General features: G+C 45.7%; 1 protein-coding gene across 4 annotated transcripts in view; it reads right to left on the bottom strand.

Moving 5' to 3' along the window:
• Positions 1–19396, bottom strand: part of LOC309549529 (schwannomin-interacting protein 1) — a 609988-nt gene that overhangs the window by 115597 nt on the left and 474995 nt on the right. The window contains exon 1 of one of the 4 annotated variants that reach the window (XM_082249880.1): positions 4838–4925. The exons of the other annotated variants lie outside the window; for them this stretch is intronic. Coding sequence (XP_082106006.1) covers positions 4838–4900 — 63 coding nt within the window. The 5' untranslated portion in view covers positions 4901–4925. Of the gene's footprint in view, positions 1–4837; positions 4926–19396 lie in introns of those variants that run through there. 4 annotated transcript variants of the gene reach the window in all.

The raw sequence follows: 19396 nt of genomic DNA, 5'->3' as shown, positions 1-19396 counted from the left end.
AAAGACAATTCCTTTGCAGCACTAAATATTACTGACTATTTAGCATTATGGGATGCTTATGTTTCACAACATTATTTATACTTAGTGGATCACGGGACAAATAGGGACCCATTCACATAGGCGGTCCGATCCGGTCTGCCTGAAAAACCGACAGGACCCTCCAGTCCTTTCTATGCAGCAACGGGTATCAACGAGCACTTGTCCATTGGCATCTGCTAGAGCTGCACGATTAATCGTTAAAAAAATCACAACCTCAATTCACCCCCCCCCCCCCCTCACGATCTTAAAACGGCATGTCCTCGATTCTTACAGAGCCATTCTCTGCTCACTCACAGCTGTCAAAAGAAAAATCGTTAAGGCTGCAAGATAACTATAAACACAATGTTCACAAACACAATGTTTTATAATGTATTATTTCCTTCTTTTAGAGCAAAGGAATGAACTTCCGCCTGTAAGGCTCCGTTCACATGTGGGCGTTTTTGGAGCATTTTTCTGCTCACTAATCAGCTCTCAAAACGCCCAACAAGACAAATCCCATTCATTGCAATGACCCCTGTTCACATCTGAGCGTTTTGACGCCCTAAGGAAAACGCCCAACGCTCAAAAAAGTACTTGAGCTTCTTTTTGGGCAGATCACAGGCGTTTTGTCCCATAGACCTCAATGTAAAGTGATATTTGGCGTTTCACAGGCGTTTTACAAGCGTTTAGTTGCTCCTGATCAGCTCAAACAGCACAACTCTCCACCCAGCTCTCCACCCAGATCTCCACCCCCTTGGCATGCCTCTGCTGTGAGCACATTTTCCTGAAACATGGAGAACAGCAGTTAGGCAGTTTAGGTGACCAGACCCTGCCATACCAAGGTGACCGTAGCCTGCTGCCATACCAGGGTGACCGTAATGTAGTTTAGGTGAACTGACTCTGCTATGCCAGGCTGACCAAACTCTTCCATGCCAAGGTGACCGTAACGAAGTTTAGGTGAACTGACTCTGCTATGCCAGGCTGACCAAACTCTTCCATGCCAAGGTGACCGTAACGAAGTTTAGGTGAACTGACTCTGCTATGCCAGGCTGACCAAACTCTTCCATGCCAAGGTGACCGTAACGAAGTTTAGGTGAACTGACTCTACTATGCCAGGCTGACCAAACTCTTCCATGCCAAGGTGACCGTAACGAAGTTTAGGTGAACTGACTCTGCTATGCCAGGCTGACCAAACTCTTCCATGCCAAGGTGACCGTAACGAAGTTTAGGTGAACTGACTCTGCTATGCCAGGCTGACCAAACTCTTCCATGCCAAGGTGACCGTAATGTAGTTTAGGGTAAATTGACTCTGCTATGCCAAGGTGACCGTAATGTAGATATATATATGGAATCAAAAAACACCATTTTAAAGCCCTAAAACCCAATAAATGCCCCTAAAAAGTGCCTAGGGTTCTGGATCATGCCCCAGGGACTATGAATCAGGCAAAAAAAAGTTCTTTGATAGAGAGCCAATTATTGAAAAAAATAAATAAATAAATAAAAAAAAAAGATTTCTTTGGATTTAGTTTTAATTTTAGTGTCTGGGGGGTCTAAAAAGTGTACCTGTGAAGTTTCAGCTCTGTAGCATGTCCAGAACCAGAAAAAAAAAAAGATCATGCAGAAGAGGAGGTCCCTGGGAGGTCCAATGCAGAGGAGGAGGTCCCTGGGAGGTTCCTTTGCAAATGTTGTAAAAAAAACACTCTGCTTTTCCATTGGTCACCAAAAACACCTGTTAAAAACGCCCAAAAAAAAACGCCTGTAAAACGCTTGCAAACGCTTGCAAAAACGCCTATAAAAACGCCTGTGAAACGCCTGAAAAACGATAAACAAACGCCTAAAAAACGCCAACGCCTACATGTGAACGGAGCCTAAAGGAGAGAAGTTTAACCTCTTAAAGGCTAAGCCTTTTTCTGACATTTGTTTCTTACAAATTAAAATTAGTATTTCTTGTTAGAAAATTACTTAGAACCCCCAAACATTTTATATATATAGACCCTAGAGAAAAAAATGGCGATCGTTGCAATCTTTTATGTCACACTATTATAAACGCACTGTTTTGGGAAAAAATACACTTTAATGAATTTAACAAAAAACTAAACCGTAAAGTTAGCCCAATTTTTTTTTTTGTATAATGTAAAAGATGATGTTACGCCGAGAATTGTGATCTTTATTTTAAGCAAAAAAATAGTGATTCTCATTTTATCCAGAATCGTGCAGCTCTAACACCTGCCAACATCCAATCCGATCCTATCTGCTAAAAAAAGACTGATGGGAATCCGTTCCCCATTAATCTGGCGGATAGTATAAGATGGCAGTCAGGTGTAAAACAGATAGTTGGTCCGTTTCCATCTGCCCACCCATAGAGGAGAGCAGGCTGTGTCTGTGTCTGCTCTGCATCAGCGGAGCAGACACAGACCAGCCACCCACCTGCTTAGTGGACAGATTCCTCACTGAGCAGGCAGACTCCAACGGAGCCCGCCCTTCATGTAAGGGGGCTAATTCTTAACAAATGCAGCTAGGTTCCAAAATAGGAAAATGTAAGGGGTATATCTATCCCTCAAGGACAATGCAGGAATCCACAGTGGGATGAAAAGGGGAACTGGGACTTTGCGATACCCAAAGATAAAGGAAGAGAAATAGTCCAGGAAAAGGAAAATTATATGGGTATATAAAAAAGTTATAAGGTTTATTCAGACATCGTTTAAAACGTCAAATGAGGAACCATAAATGAACACCCAATTAAAACATTAGATCACATAGGGTACTAAAATAACAATGCCTAATTCTTAGCCTCTTGCTGACCGCCTCATAGCAGAATTACTGCTACAGGGAGGCCACACTGTGCAGAATCACATATATATTTATGTTTGTTGGATTCTGCTCTTCGGGGTTTGGGGCGTGAGTGCACTGCCGGCGGGTTGATTTTACACAGCGGGAACTGATCAGCGGGTCCCGCTGACCTGATGTCCGCTGGCACTCACCGATCGTTTGGTACACAGGCAGAATGTCAGTCTGCCTAAGTAAACAAGACAGATTGCCATTCTGTCAGTACAGAAGGCATGGATCCTGTGTTTCTGTAAAGCAAACCTCGATCCATGTCTTCCACTAGTAAAAGCACCTCCCCCATACACTGAAACAATAGTAAGGCACAAATTTAACTCTTTGATCGCCCCTGATGTAAACCCCTTCCCTGCCAGTGTCATTACAGTACAGTGACAGTGCATATTATTAGCACTGATCCTTGTAATAATGTCACTGGTCCCCAAAATAGTGTCAAAAGTGTCAGTTAGGTGTCCAATTTGTCCACTGCAATATTGCAGTCCTGCTATAAGTCGCTTATCGCTGCCATTGCTAGTAAAATAAATAAATAAAAATATCCCATAGTTTGTAGACGCTATAACTTTTCCACAAACCAATCAATATCAACTTATTGGGATTTTTTTAATCAAAAATATGTAGCAGAATACATATTGACCTAAATTGATGAAGAAATTAGATTTTTTTACTGGATATGTTTTATAACAGAAAGCTCAAAAAATAAAAACGGCAGAGGTAATCAAATACCACCAAAAGTAAGCTCTATTTGTGGGGAAAAAAGGACATCAATTCTATTTGAGTACAGTGTCACACGAACGTGCAATGGACGGTAAAGTAACGCAGTGCCATATCACAAAAAAAGCCTGGTCAGAAAGGAGGGGGGGGGGTAAATCTTCTGGAGGTGAGGTGGTTAAAGTGGAAATTCAGTCTTATTTGGTTTAGCAAGGAGACACAAGTGACACAGATCAGCCCCTACTATTGTATCTCACCTTGTGATCTGTTACAAAGTTAAAACTTAAACATTGGAGAAAAAGGCATTTTAGAATTTGATACATGTGGGGGGTGGCCCCTAGAACAAATGTCAGGCAAACAGCCGAATAAACACACACGAAATACGAATAAACACCGGTTCACACATATGTGATGTCAGACATTGCATGTGATTCAGAGCGCACTTCTCTGCAAATCACATGCAAGGTCTGTGCAATGCAAATTCAGCCATACAGATTATATGGCTGAATTCACATCGGATTCAGACACAACTCACACAGGACCCTATTATGGGTCCACACCAGAATCGGATCTCATGGGTGATCACACCTATACGATCCGATTCATGTCGGAACTGACAGTTCACACAACACCAGCGATTCGCATATGGCAGTGTGAACTGCCTGCGAGTTGAATGCAATGCCGGAAACCGCAGTGGATTTGCAGGGTTCCCGCATCGCATATGTGTAAGCCGGGACTAATGAGAGCTAATGTATCTGCTAAAGGATTGGTATTTCTGCCCATAAATGTTCTAATGTTTACACAGACCTACCATACAGAAGCCCCATCTGGTAGGGCAGAAGACCTGATTTTTCTTTCAGCCACGCTTTTACTGCCCCCTGGCTGCCCACCTACAATGGAAAATATAGCCAGGAAGCACTGCCTGTCGAACTCGGCCATTTAAGTCAATGGGGCCACGCTGCAATCACAAGAAAACGACTTGGCTCTCTGTTGCAGTGCATTAGTCTTTCTATACATTGCACATCAACAGACAAAAAATAAAAGACAGTAATTCAGGAGGCAGCAGGATCTCCTCCTGAACACATACCCGCAGATGCTTTGCCAGACTCTGAAAATCAATACCCTGGGGATTTTCAAAGCATTTGCTAGTGTGAACCTGTATACATCATATACAGCTCTGTTATATCTATATAGCAATAAAACACATGACGTAAACTACACACACAATTCATCATAGCTCAAGAAGTCGGGGATGGCATCTTCCACTTACCCAGCGACACTGAAGAAGTGCATTAGCATTCATGGCACTTATGTTGATCATTCTACTTTGCATCCACTTGTTTTAAAAGTACAATCTCATTATGTGCTACTTCCAAGTAGTACGTGTAAAGCCATCCATATGCAATCATTCAAAGTAAACTACTGTAAGTGTGCCTGTGAGTGTCTACACATCTCCTCCAACCTTTGTCCAAGGTGTAGAAGAGCAAAGTGCATTGAAATTAGCCACGTAAACCGGTGAAAGGAATTATCAACACTGCATCAATAAATGAATAGGAATTCTAGACATCACTCATCCGACCTTTGGGATTTCCTGCATACTCACGGCAATGTGTTTTTTTTTGGCTACTTTGTATATAAAATCCTGGTGTGTGTCCTCCCAAAACTGATATACACTATATTACCAAATGTATTGGGCACCTGCCTTTACACGCACATTAACTTTAATGGCATCCCAGTCTTAGTCCATAGAGTTCAACATTGAGTCGGCCCACCCTTTGCAGCTATAACAACTTCAACTCTTCTGGGAAGGCTGTCCACAAGGTTTAGTAGTGTGTCTATGGGAATGTTTGACCATTCTTCCAGAAGTGCAGGCCAGTCAAGTTCCTCCACCCCAAACTCTCTCATCCACGTCTTTATGGACCTTGCTTTGTGCACTGGTGCGCAGTCATGTTGGAACAGAAGGGGCTATCCCTAAACTGTTCCCACAAAGTTGGGAGCATGAAATTGTCCAAAATGTATTGGTATGGTGACGTCCTAAGAGTTCCCTTCACTGGAACTAAGGGGCCAAGCCCAACCCCTGAAAAGCAACCCCACACTAGAATTCCCCCTCCACCAAATGATTTAGACTAGTGCACAAAGCAAGGTCCATAAAGACATGGATGAGCGTGTTTGGGGTAGAGGAACTTGACTGGCCTGCACAGAGTCCTGACCTTAACCCAATAGAACACCGTTGGGGAGAATTAGAGCACAGACTGCGAGTCAGGCCTTCTCGTCCAACATCAGTGCCTGACCTCACAAATGTGCTTCTGGAAGAATGGTCAAACATTCCCATAGACACACTCCTAAACCTTGTGGACAGCCTTCCCAGAAGAGTTGAGGCTGTTATAGCCGCAATGGGTGGGCCAACTCAATATTGAACCCTACAGACTAAGACTGGATGCCATTAAAGTCCATGTGCGTGTAAAGGCAGGTGTCCCAATACTTTTGGTAATATAGTGTATCTTAAAGCAATCCAATTTCTAGGTGTGAAACCTTGGAAGATGCCAGTCTCTGACTTCTGGACTCGGTACTAGTTTCAAGGCAGTACTGTATACTGTATATGAAAGAGACAGACCATAATCCAGCAGACAGGCCATACTACTCAACATTCAGTACAAAAATTACAACACTACCAATGAAAAATAATGTCACCCAGGGCAGGACTGTAAAGGCGCTGGAAATATTTTATTAAACAAATATTACAAATTCATAGCATATAATAAATTCATATTTCAATACAAAAGGCATCAGAGTTAGCATTCCTCCCAAAAGGACCCCCCCCCCCCCGTTACAAACATCGCCACTCTCTTTAATACAGTTTTTTTTTTTCAATTCTTCCAAAAAGTCGCTAAGTTTCTTAAAGAAAGAGATCAGTCTTCCCTCTACGCATTTCACAGAGAGGCTCCTTCTTACAAAGGATGTTAAGTACATGTCTGTGTTGAAATACGATGTACAGGATTGCCCTTGTTCATGAATTCATTTCTTTAATAATAAAAGTACATTTCATTTGATATTTAGTTAAAAGGCTTTTAAGCAGCCCAACATATATTTAAGGTGTTCACCCAGTGCGGGATACACGGGATTACCAGCAGGCTGCCTGACACATTGGGGCAGTGCTGTATTTTGGCCTAGGCCAACAAGGCCCAGGCCTAGGGCGGCACTTTGCAGGGGGGCAGCAAAAAATCCACCCCCTCCACCTGAGACTCTATTGGCCACTGGTTGCTAGAGCCACCTCTCTCACCCCCCCTCTCCCTCACTCACCCCCTCTCGCTTTCTCTATCTCTCTCCCGCTCTCTCTCTCACCCCTCCTCTCTCTCTCCCTCACCTCCCTCTCTCTCTCTCACCCCCCTCGTTTTCTCTATCATCTCCCTCTCTCTATATCCCCCTCTCTCTCATCCCCCTCAGTGGCGGAGCTAGACTTTTAAAACAGGGGTGGCAAAGGGGTGGCTAGGTATTATTTTGGGGGGTCAATATACAAAGTGTAATTTAGTGTCAGATTCGTCCACCGCAATGTCGCAGTCCCTCTAATAATCGCTGATCGCTGCCATTACTAGTAAAGACAGGATACAGGTGGTGGTGATCAGAGGATACAGACAGGATACAGGTGGCGATCAGAGGATACAGACAGGATACAGGTTTGCCCCCAATGATTATTGCAGAGTGCCACAGCAATGCCCCCAATGATTATTGCAGAGTGCCACAGCCTTGCCCCCAATGATTATTGCAGAGTGCCACAGACTTGCCCCCAATTATTATTGCAGAGTGCCACAGCATTGCCCCCAATGATTATTGCAGAGTGCCACAGCCTTGCCCCCAATGATTATTGCAAAGTGCCACAGTAATGCCCCCAATTATTATTGCAGAGTGCCACAGCAATGCCCCCAATGATTATTGCAAAGTGCCACAGTAATGCCCCCAATTATTATTGCAGAGTGCCACAGCAATGCCCCCAATGATTATTGCAAAGTGCCACAGTAATGCCCCCAATTATTATTGCAGAGTGCCACAGCCTTGCCCCCAATGATTATTGCAAAGTGCCACAGTAATGCCCCCAATGATTATTGCAGAGTGCCACAGCAATGCCCCCAATGATTATTGCAAAGTGCCACAGTAATGCCCCCAATTATTATTGCAGAGTGCCACAGCAATGCCCCCAATGATTATTGCAAAGTGCCACAGTAATGCCCCCAATTATTATTGCAGAGTGCCACAGCCTTGCCCCCAATGATTATTGCAGAGTGCCACAGCCTTGCCCCCAATGATTATTGGAGAGTGCCACAGCCTTGCCCCCAATGATTATTGGAGAGTGCCACAGCCTTGCCCCCAATGATTATTGGAGAGTGCCACAGCCTTGCCCCCAATGATTATTGCAGAGTGCCACAGCCTTGCCCCCAATGATTATTGCAGAGTGCCACAGCCTTGCCCCCAATGATAATTGCAGAGTGCCACAGCCACAGCATTTGCCCGCAATCATTGCAGAGTGCCAGCTTCCCCCCCCCCCCCGTGAGACCGGCTTACTTACCTCACGGACGGAAGGTCTTCACAGCAGCTTCTCATCGGTCCGCGGCTCCCTGCATCTTCTCAGTCCTCCCGCCGGTGCCTCCTCGACCAATGGCACGGCGTTTGCCATTCGGCCAATCAGGAAGCGGGAGGACCCGCTCCCTGATTGGCCGGAGGAGGATCCATGTGACAATAGCGAATTTTCATTCGCTATTGTCACAGAATGGGCGGGCTCGGCCTCGGGACGCACTGCTCTGCTGCTCCCTGACCCTGGCCACCAGCTTAGAGGGATCAGCCGGTTCTGCGAACCGGCTGATCCCACCACTGCCTGTGATTCCTCCGCTGCCAGCCATGCACCTGTCCAGGATCGGGGTGGCAACAGGGGTGGCAGGGACTTTTTCTGGGGTGTCAATTGCCACCCCAGCTAACCCTCTGGCTCCGCCACTGATCCCCCTCTCTCATCCCCCCTCTCATCCCCCTCTCTCTCTCATCCCCCCTCTCTCTATCTCATCCCCGCTCTCTCCCCTCTCTCTCTCATCCCCCTCTCTCATCCCCCCTCTCATCCCCCCTCTCTCTCGCTCTCCCTCTCATCCCTCTTCTCTCTCATCCCCCCTCTCTCATCCCCCCTCTCTCTCATCCCCCCTCTCTCTCTCATCCCCCCTCTCTCTCTCATCCCCCCTCTCTCTCATCCCCCCTCCCTCTATCTCATCCCCGCTCTCTCCCCTCTCTCTCTCATCCCCCCTCTATCCTTCTCACCCCCCTCTGTCTCTCTTTGATCCCCCCTCTCTCTCTTATTCCCCCTCTCTCTCTCATCCCCCTCTCTCTCTTACCACCCCTCTCTTTCATCCCCCCTCTCTCTCTCCCTCACCCACCCCCCCCCCTCTCTCTCTCTCCCTCACCAACCCCCCTCTCTCTCTCTCCCACCCCCTCTCACCCCCCCCCCCTCGTGAGATCTCAGGGGTTCATGCTGGGACTTGTAGTCCTTCAATTTTTGAGGGGGTCAAATCCGTTAAAAAACGAGTGGGGCAAATTTACATGGGGGGTGCCCAATTTTAGTCTTGCCTAGGGCAGCAAAAAACCCAAATACACCACTGCATTGGGGGGAATTTATCAAAACTGGAGCAGACAATCTGGAGCAGCCATGCATGGCACCCAACCAGCTTCTAACCTCAGCTAGTTCAGTTAGGCCTTGTTCACATGGGAGTGCTTCAATGTACACTCCTGCGGGGGTTGTGTTTACCCGCACTGTCATGCACAAGTGTTCCATGCATCTCTGTGTAGGCAGTCCCATTCATGCCAGTTGGCACGCAGTAGCGGAACGGACAAAGCTGCTGCTCCCAATCTGACAGCTGTGCGAGTGGGCGCAAACTTGCTGCCAAATTGGGTACAGCAGCTGTGTCTGTGCAGTTGCAGCATCCCAATTGACATGAATTGGAATGCCTGCATGCATGGGAATGCACAGAACACCAAACCATCCCCAGGCTAGTAAACATGACCCTCACACGGGTATATGCTTAACCACCTTAAGAGCGAAAGGATCTGCCCCCTTCCTGACCAGGCCCTATTTTGCGATTCGGCACTGCGTTACTTTAAGAGACGATTGTGCGGGCATACGATGCTGTACCCAAATGAAATTGATGTCCTTTTCCCACAAATAGAGCTTTCTTTTGGTGGTATTTGATTACCTGTGTGATTTTGATTTTTTGCACTATAAACAAAAAAGTGTGACAATTTTGAAAAAAAAAAAAAAAAAAAACAATATTTTTCACATTCTGCTATATGATATTTAAAAAAAAATGTAAAAATCAAAATTTTTTAACATTTTAGGCCAATTTGTTTTCTGCTACATATTTTTGGTGAAAAAAATCGTAATAAGCGTATTTTGATTGGTTTGTGCAAAAGTTATCACGTCTACTAACTACGGGAAAGATTTATGTAATTTTTATTGTTTTGGTTTTTTTTTGTTTATACTAGTAATGGCGGCAATCAGCGATTTTTAGCGGGACTGCGACATTGCGGCGGACAGATCGGACCCCTAACTGACATTTTTTACACTTTTGGGGGGACCAGTGACATTACTACAGTAATCAGTGCTAAAAATATGCACTGTTACTGTAATAATGACACTGGCAGGGAAGGGGGTTAACATTATGGGTGATCTAGGGGTAAAGTGTGAGCCTAGGGGAGTGATTCTATAACTGTGGGGGCGGAGCTTCTGAAACGACCATAGAGACATGTGATCCTATATAGAAGGATCACATGGGCTCTATGATCATTGCAGGGAGAAGAACGGTCAGCTGTGTTTACAACGTTCTTCTCTCTCAGCGGGGAACGATCGTGGGTGTCAGGTGGCAATCGGAGCGGCCTGCCGGCTGCATCGGCTTCCCCACAGACGAGCGGGGGCAGGAGCAAGGGCCTGCCTAAATGCATACAATTTGAAAGTGTTTAGGGTTGACCTAATATTATGTGGCTTTGGTAATCCTAAAGGAAAATTGATATAATGTGTAGCCAGCCTAACATATACCCAGTGAAGTGACCGGCCTCAGGTGAGACACAAAGAATAAAAAAAATCTTCCTGTACCTCTCCTCCTGCAATCTTCTCCTCGCTACATCTATTCAAACTTTAGAATTTATAACGCTTGTCTGAGCTGTCAGAAAATGGGCCCGAAAGCTGAAATTACATACTGCAGAGCTCTGAGTGCTGGTTGGAGGAAAGGAACACACCCCCCTTTACACGGCACATAGAAACAGAGCCAAGGCTGTCAATCACAGGCTGCGTGCTGGAGATCTATTCCGTGTCACCTTTTACCTCTTGATGCCAGGAAAACTTGTCGGAATTAACATATGCTGATAACAGAGGAACGAAGCAGTGGATAGAAATGGCACTTGGTGCTCTTAATTGAGACACACTATAGAGCAGTGTTCCCCAACCGCCGGGCCGCGGACCGGTACTGGTCCGTGGATCAAATGGTACCGGGTCGCCCGAGGAACTTTGAATAATTTCACTGTGGCAGCCGAGCAGAGGCGCAGAGCATTGCTCGCCCATTGTGTGACAATAGCGAATGAAAATTCGCTATTGTCACACTGATCCTCCTCCTGGCCAATCAGGGAAGCCGGGGACTGAACTGAAGAGAAGTGAGGTAAGTGCACAGACGGGTCTCGCGGGGGGAACGCTGGCGCTCTGCATTGAAAGGTGGCACGCTGGCATCTCTGCATTTATTGGGGGCAATGCTGTGGCACTCTGCATTTATTGGGGGCAATGCTGTGGCACTCTGCATTTATTGGGGGCAATGCTGTGGGCACTCTGCATTGATTGGGGGCAATGCTGTGGGCACTCTGCATTGATTGGGGGCAATGCTGTGGGCACTCTGCATTGATTGGGGGCACGCTGGTCACTCTGCATTGATGTCCAGCGCCCCCCAGCAGGCCACAGAAAAATTATCAAACGTTGACCGGTCCTCGGAGATAAAAAGGTTGGGGAGCACTGCTATAGAGGATATGCTTTGTTCAGATTTCATGTCTGAGGTTTAAAGCAGACCATTACCCTATTCCGCTACTTCCCTCCACTCCACCCCTCCGATCCTTCTCTGTATGCATTGCGCTTTTCTTTCCATGCACATTCCCTCCTCTATCGGCATGTTATCGGGTGGCTTGCCCTCTGAACCAGGAAGAGCCAGTGGTGGGCCTCTTCATCATGTAAGAAAGAACATAGTGGCGCGGGACAGAATACATCTGTGTTAATGAGGCTTTACGTTTTGAAAATGAAAGACAGAAGCTGAATGGTTGCTGTACTTGTTACATAGACAACATACCAAGATATTTTGGACCATTTTCTAGGAACAGTTTGGGGATGCCCCCTTCCTGTTCCAATATGACTGAACACCAGTACACAAAACAAGATCCATAAAGACATGGATGAGTGGGTTTGGGGTGGAAGAACTGGCCTGCACAGAGTCCTGACCTCATCCTGACAGAACACCTTTGGGATGAATTGAAGCGGAGACTGCCAGGAGCCAGGCCTTTTAACTAACATCAGTGCCTGACCTCATAAATGTGCCAAACATTCCCATAGACACACTCCTAAACCTTGTGGACAGCCTTCCCAGAACAGCTGAAGCTGTTATAGGGCCAAGTCAATATTGAACTTATGGACTAAGATTGGGATGCCATTAAAGTTCATGTGCATGTAAAAGCAGGCGCCCCAATACTTTTGGTAATATAGTGTATAACAATCCCCAAAACAGATATTCGTGGCAGCTATAACAATGATTTATCCTTCCGCTCTCTTAGCTTTATGGGGGACTCTGTTAGATCATTGTTGTTCAGTCCACAGCCTAAAAAAAAAAACAATATAAAAAAATTTAAAGTGTATGGTCATCTTTAAAAGGCCATCTGAAAGCTGATAAATCCCTGAGTTTGGGGGCTCCTAGTAGCATGACAACAGGAAAGGCTCAAGTCAAAAGTCTTTCTACCATCTACCAGAATGTGGAGAACATTCTTAATCACTGAAAGGGAGACAAAAAGCTTAACCTTTGAGTACCTATAGGCACCCATGGGTATTTAGGTGTACATGAACATTCCGACTGCCTTAGGGATCTCCTTCGCCCAGTGAAGAGTTAGGTTTGTTTCCATGACAGAGGCAGGAGGAACGGATCTCAGAGGTGTTTCCAGATTCCACCAAGCTGATTATCTTATGGGTAACATCAGCGATGGGTACGGTTTTCTAACAGTTCTCAGGAGCTCAGTTATGCAGCAGATCGCTATGGGCCTCAGTGACATGAGTCCATCTGATCTGGGGCCTCAGTGACATGAGTCCATCTGATCTGGGGCCTCAGTGACATGAGTCCATCTGATCTGGGGCCTCAGTGACATGAGTCCATCTGATCTGGGGCCTCAGTGACATGAGTCCATCTGATCTGGGGCCTCAGTGACATGAGTCCATCTGATCTGGGGCCTCAGTGACATGAGTCCATCTGATCTGGGGCCTCAGTGACATGAGTCCATCTGATCTGGGCCTCAGTGACATGAGTCCATCTGATCTGGGCCTCAGTGACATGAGTCCATCTGATCTGGGCCTCAGTGACATGAGTCCATCTGATCTGGGCCTCAGTGACATGAGTCCATCTGATCTGGGGCCTCTGTGACATGAGTCCATCTGATCTGAACCTCAGTGACATGACTCCATCTGATCTGGGCCTCAGTGACATGAGTCCATCTGATCTGGGCCTCAGTGACACGAGTCCATCTGATCTGAGGCCTCAGTGACATGAGTCCATCTGATCTGGGCCTCAGTGACATGAGTCCATCTGATCTGGGCCTCAGTGACATGAGTCCATCTGATCTGGGGCCTCAGTGACAAGAGTCCATCTGATCTGAACCTCAGTGACATGACTCCATATGATCTGGGCCTCAGTGACATGAGTCCATCTGATCTGGGCCTCAGTGACATGAGTCAATCTGATCTGGGGCCTCAGTGACATGAGTCCATCTGATGAGGGCCTCAGTGATATGAGTCAATCTGATCTGGGCTTCAGTGACATGAGTCCATCTGATCTGGGGCCTCAGTGACATGAGTCCATCTGATCTGGGGCATCAGTGACATGAGTCCATCTGATCTGGGGCCTCAGTGACATGAGTCAATCTGATCTGGGGCCTCAGTGACATAAGTCCATCTGATCTGGGCCTCAGTGACATGACTCCATCTGATCTGGGCCTCAGTCATATGAGTCAATCTGATCTGGGGCCTCAGTGACATGAGTCCATCTGATCTGGGGCCTCAGTGACATGAGTCCATCTGATGAGGGCCTCAGTGACATGAGTCCATCTGACCTGGGCCTCAGTGACATGAGTCCATCTGATCTGGGCCTCGGTGACATGAGATCATCTGATCTGGGGCCTCAGTGACATGAGTCCATCTGGGCCTCAGTGACATGAGTCCATCTGATTTGGGCATCAGTGACATGAGTCCATCTGACCTGGGCCTCAGTGACATGAGTCCATCTGATCTGGGCCTCAGTGACATGAGATCATCTGATCTGGGGCCTCAGTGACATGAGTCCATCTGACCTGGCTCTCAGTGACATGAGTTCATCTGATCTGGCAGGGAACTAACATTTCCTGCCTATGGGTAGCATACATAAGAGATGTTACACACCAACAAGCCCAAGGGAAAAGGATCTGAAGCGATATGTGACAAGGACCCGGTGCTTCACTACACACAGAGAAGATGAAAAAACTGCGCAGCAGTAGAGGCTCCAAAAAAGGACAGAAAAACACCAAATTACACAGACGGAGATTTTGTTTTTAAAAATAGCTAGCATGTTATTAAACCCAAGCTGCACATAAACAGCTTAATTACAGCACCGCTCCGGGAACCGTCCATTTTCATTATCAGCATGTTTACAGCAGCCATCGGTAACCAGACATTCTCTCAAAGAATACGTTGCACCTTCTACAAATTTGTTTTTGTACTGTGATATCTGAAAAGACTGGATCCATAAAAGCAGACAGTTTCCCTCACTACGACAACCTCAAGATACTTTCCCAGCTGTTAAAAGAAAATTACAGTGTAGCTCTTTCCTTAAAGATCTAAATTTATATTTTTCTTTATACGGTACTTTAAATAGACAGAAACTAAGGATACGGCTGCCACGCAGGAGACACAAAATCTGCAGCAACGTTATGACAAGCTGCAATCTCCTTACCACAGGATTACTCTACTGATTTGCATATGGTAAGCTGCTATGCTGATTAAAGGGAATCTATACCACTCCCGGGACACCCAAATAAAAGCAGGGAGGGAGCCTCTGTTCTGGTCTACAGTGGGCAGAACATAAAAGGAGATGGAATGGCAAGGTCAACGTGGTCATGCTAGAAGTTAGATCCTGGTGGAGTCGTATATAGACTCGGGTGTCAGAATCATTCAGTCCAAGCTGATCCCTGCCAGGCATGAATTTATGGAAAGGCCACTCCCTGACCTAATGCCTCGTACACACGCATCGATTATTGGCCGGGAATTTTCGTCCAACGTCCGATTGTTAGTATGATGCTTCCGACAACCGACTCCGACTTTTCGGACTTTTCGGCCGAATAAAATCTGGTGTGCAGGCTATAAAATTTTTGTTTGCCGTCAACACAACGGCCGATTTTCCGTCAGTCAGTACAGATTTCGGCAGACAAAAATCTGATGAGCAAGACTGGGCATGCTCAGAGAAGAAAAAAATACACGGAAAGTAAACCAGCACATGACATCACTTCTGAAGTAGATTTTTGTTGGCCGAGAAAATTTGTGTGCAGTCTAGGCACATTCCAACCAACAAAACACAACTCTGGACAAAAGTCGGACGATCGGTCGGCCTATAATCGTTGCGTGTGTACGAGGCATAACCTTAAAGCACTATACCCAGGACTTTTTTCTCAGAGAATAGGTGCAGGTACTCCCCCTTCCGAGTCACCCCTTTTCTCCTTTTCCAACCCACCTTTGAGCCCAATCCTCTGTAGCCAGCAATAGATTTCCTGGTATTTTTATTTATGTAAATCTTTGGTAAACCAATAAACTGGACCGAGGGGTTTTCAAATGAAACGAGTTGACTCAAAGATGGCAAGAAAGAATGATTTAATGTACTTCCCCCCCAAAAAAAAATTTCCATATGAACATTTAAACAAATCTCTACTGGTATATGGCCAGCTTAAAGCGGAGTTCCAGCCTCGGGGGTGAAATTTAGATAAAAATACCCCCGGGACAGGGGGTCCCAGGTCGCACTTACCTTTTAGAAGAAATACTTACCTAGAAAATTTCTTCTCCGGTGCTGCCATCTCGGGTGTGGGCAGCTGAAGCCAGCGCATCCGCTTCTGCATCCTCTTCCATGTCCTCTTCTCCCAGAATGCACCTGCACCGGCCCTGCTCTTCACTTCCGGTGCGGGCGCGTCATTCCCTCCACAGCTTCTGGACATGCCCAGAAGCTGTTTAGCAGGGAATGTTGTGCCTGCACCAGAACTGACGAGCGGGGCCGGTGCAGGCGCATTGATTCCTGGGAGCGATGACATTCAGCTCCCAGGAATCAATGCAAGGAGGAAGTGATGGCGCGGGCCGCGGGCCGCGGCCGCAGAGGGAGGAAGTGGAAGAAAGGGGAGTATATTTTCTACAATAACAAGGTAAGTAAACAAAAAAAATTCATAATTATCCATTTGTTTTTCAGGTTATACTCAGCAAGCGGATGGCCCAAAATCGATTTTGTCGATTTTGAAGCCGGAACTCCGCTTTAAGCTACTGTACTAATAACATCAAGCATTATCAGAGCTTTGGTGTCCACAGGTCAATATCCTCCCACATAATCAGATTTAGCTTATTGTTCCCCCTTTCTTAGAGGGACATTAAGGCCCCTTTCAAAATTGTGCCACTTATTCTGCGACTCGGGACTGTAAAGTCGCATGACAAGTTGTACGTCATGATTTCTGATGAATACCATTCATATCTGTCCGACTTCAAGTCGCAGCCACTTCAAAGTAGTCAGTGCACTACTTTGGTCTGACTTTTAATGCGACTTGAGGTCAATAGACCTCACGATTACACAGGCTTTGCTTCAATCAAATGACAGCAAGGTCGCATAAGTGTAAAAAGGGCTTAAGGTATTTTTTTTAGTTTCTTAAAATAACAAACCTATACTTAGCTGCTTTCCAATGGTTTTGTACAGCGCAGCCCCTCCTCCTTTTGGGTCCACCGTCGGCGCTACTGGCTCCTCTTCTCCGCGTGCCCCCATAGCAAGCTGCTTACTATGGGGGGCACTCGTGCATGCTTGCTCCTGAGCCCCACTATGTGTGTCTATTACACACACAGAACAGGGCCCAGCCCCCACAACCTCCTCACTGGCTGTGATCTCTCAGCCAATCAGGAGGCAGAGACCCAGGCGGCCTCTCTCATGTACATTGCATGATCGCTCGGGTAAGTATTATAGGGGGCTGTGAGGGGAGGGAGCTGCATACTGAACGTTTTGTTTTTCTACTTCTATGCATTGAATGCATGAAGGTAAAAAACCTTCAGCCTTTAGAACCACTTTAAGGTCCCTTTCACACTTGTGTAACTTGTCATGCGACTTTGGACATCAGAGTTGCACAACATGTCATTTCCCAAGTTTTCCAATGATAGCCATATATCTGCAACTTAAATCTGCAGCAACTTCAAAGTAGTTCATGCACTATTTTGGTCTGACTTTCATGCAACTTCATGCTACTTCAATGTTAACCCTCAGAAGTTGTATGAAAGTCATACCTGAATGTCATACAATGCAACTTGTGTGCAACAGTTGCACATTAAAACTGGTCAAAGCCAAGTCGTATGCAAGTTGCACCAATCAAAAGTTGCGTCAAAGTTGGGGACAGTTCAGAGGCTATCGTTGCTTAAATGCACTAGCCCAGACTGTCCCGGGGGTATTTTTAGGTAAAAAAAAATTTTCAGGGTGGAACTCCGCTTTCATTTGGGTCTTTTTTACCTTCCTAGAATATATATTTTTTAACAGTGGACCTTGCATTTTTGGTGCACGGACTGCTTTAAACATATATAATGCCCTAGTATTCCCTTTATAATGCACTCGTTTAGATGCTAAAGTAGACAAAAACAACTGGGTATCATTAGCCAAACTGGCTTACCTAACATTTTCTGATTTCTTTAGATGGAAAAAAGTACCTTCCTAATATCTAATATACCTAATATCTTGCACACTGCAGCTTGAAAAAAACTCAGTACAGCTTTTTTTTTTTTTTACTAAGCTAAAATACAACCCATTATTTTTAATGTGCCTATGCACACAGGCGCGTAAACAAGCGCCGTGCATTCTTCAGTAAAAAACAAAATAGAAAAATCTGCATTTTTGGTCAGTAATTTACACCTTATGCACACAAATGCATGCAAATACGGGCAATTGCGCACAAATGTGCGCAAATGGCTATTTACATAATGCACAAAACAAGAGAATACATTTTCGCGCATTTGCGTGAACGCATATGCGCGAAAATACGTGCAAATACATAAAAAAAAACTGATGAAAAAGTAGATGCTCAAACAGGAGTATCGTGTGCAAAAGGCCTAAGAGCAGTTGGTGGTTGTGATTGGGCAGGGGTGCCTAAATATCAACAGATTTAAAATAAGCAGTGTCTACATGGTATATTCTGTGTATGTTTCCTATGCAGACATAAAAAATGTAATATTCTTATAGCTTTACGAAACCCAGACATAAAAGTGTCTGCTTTTTCGATTAGATTCTTCCCATCTCAGTACTGCTGAGGGAATAGGAGGGGCTGCTAAATAAGCCTGAGACAGGATGTGTAAGAGGGGCATAATCATTCCAGGGATGGGCGCCCTAATTACTGGTTAACTAGGTCCCAAATGCCTACCAGTAAATCAGATAACCCTTACCAACCCTAATGTTTACTGCACTTAGTGGCTTAGGGGAACTCAGTACTGGTTGAAATGTAATTTCTGAATGTCACCTTTGTTTGGTTAAGCCCAAGCTGCCATCCGTAAACTGAAAGAAGCCTTTTCAGACTTCCATATGAAGAATGTTTCCTGAACTTCCAGGTGTTCATTGGGTGTTCTCAGGTTTCCAGGTGTTCCCCATTGATGTGTCCCAGCATAATGGTGTCTTTGATGTTAGTACATCCACATTCCATCTCTCAATGTTTACCCTTCCCGCATTCCAGGAGAAAATGATATGGTGATTAAATGACCCTTTTCTGCCCTGTAGCCTTTCTCAGGTACTTCAATTTGTGCTTCACTATTGAACATTCTAAGAAATAATACTGAATAAAATGAGTGAAGCTGGCTATAGCCTAGTAGAATTTGTCTCCAATTTATTTGTTTTAAGAATGTTTGTTCGATTTTCCAATCTTGAGTGGGGTCAAAAGTTAATTCCAAGTGTACACTCTCCCTCTCTTCTGGCATCTTCCCCAACTCTCTAAAACATGCACTAGTCAGCCCCATACTTAAAAAGCCCTCACTGGACCCAACCGATCTGAACAACCTACGCCCTATTTCCTTGCTCCCCTTTTCATCCAAACTCCTCGAACGTCTAGTCTACAACCGACTGTGCGACCACCTTGCCGAGAATAGCCTCCTTGATCCTCTTCAGTCTGGATTTCGGCCTCAACACTCCACTGAAACTGCACTCCTAAAGCTGACAAACGATCTGCTAACGGCCAAAACCAATGGACACTATTCTGTACTCCTACTTCTGGACCTTTCTGCTGCCTTTGATACGGTTGACCATCCCCTCCTCCTCCAAAAACTCCATGCCTT

This window comes from Pelophylax lessonae (genome assembly GCF_965119305.1).
Source record: "Pelophylax lessonae genome assembly, chromosome: 3".
Taxonomy (NCBI): domain Eukaryota; kingdom Metazoa; phylum Chordata; class Amphibia; order Anura; family Ranidae; genus Pelophylax; species Pelophylax lessonae.
The sequence above is the reverse complement of the archived record's forward strand: the minus strand, read 5'-3'. Positions and strand labels throughout refer to the sequence as shown.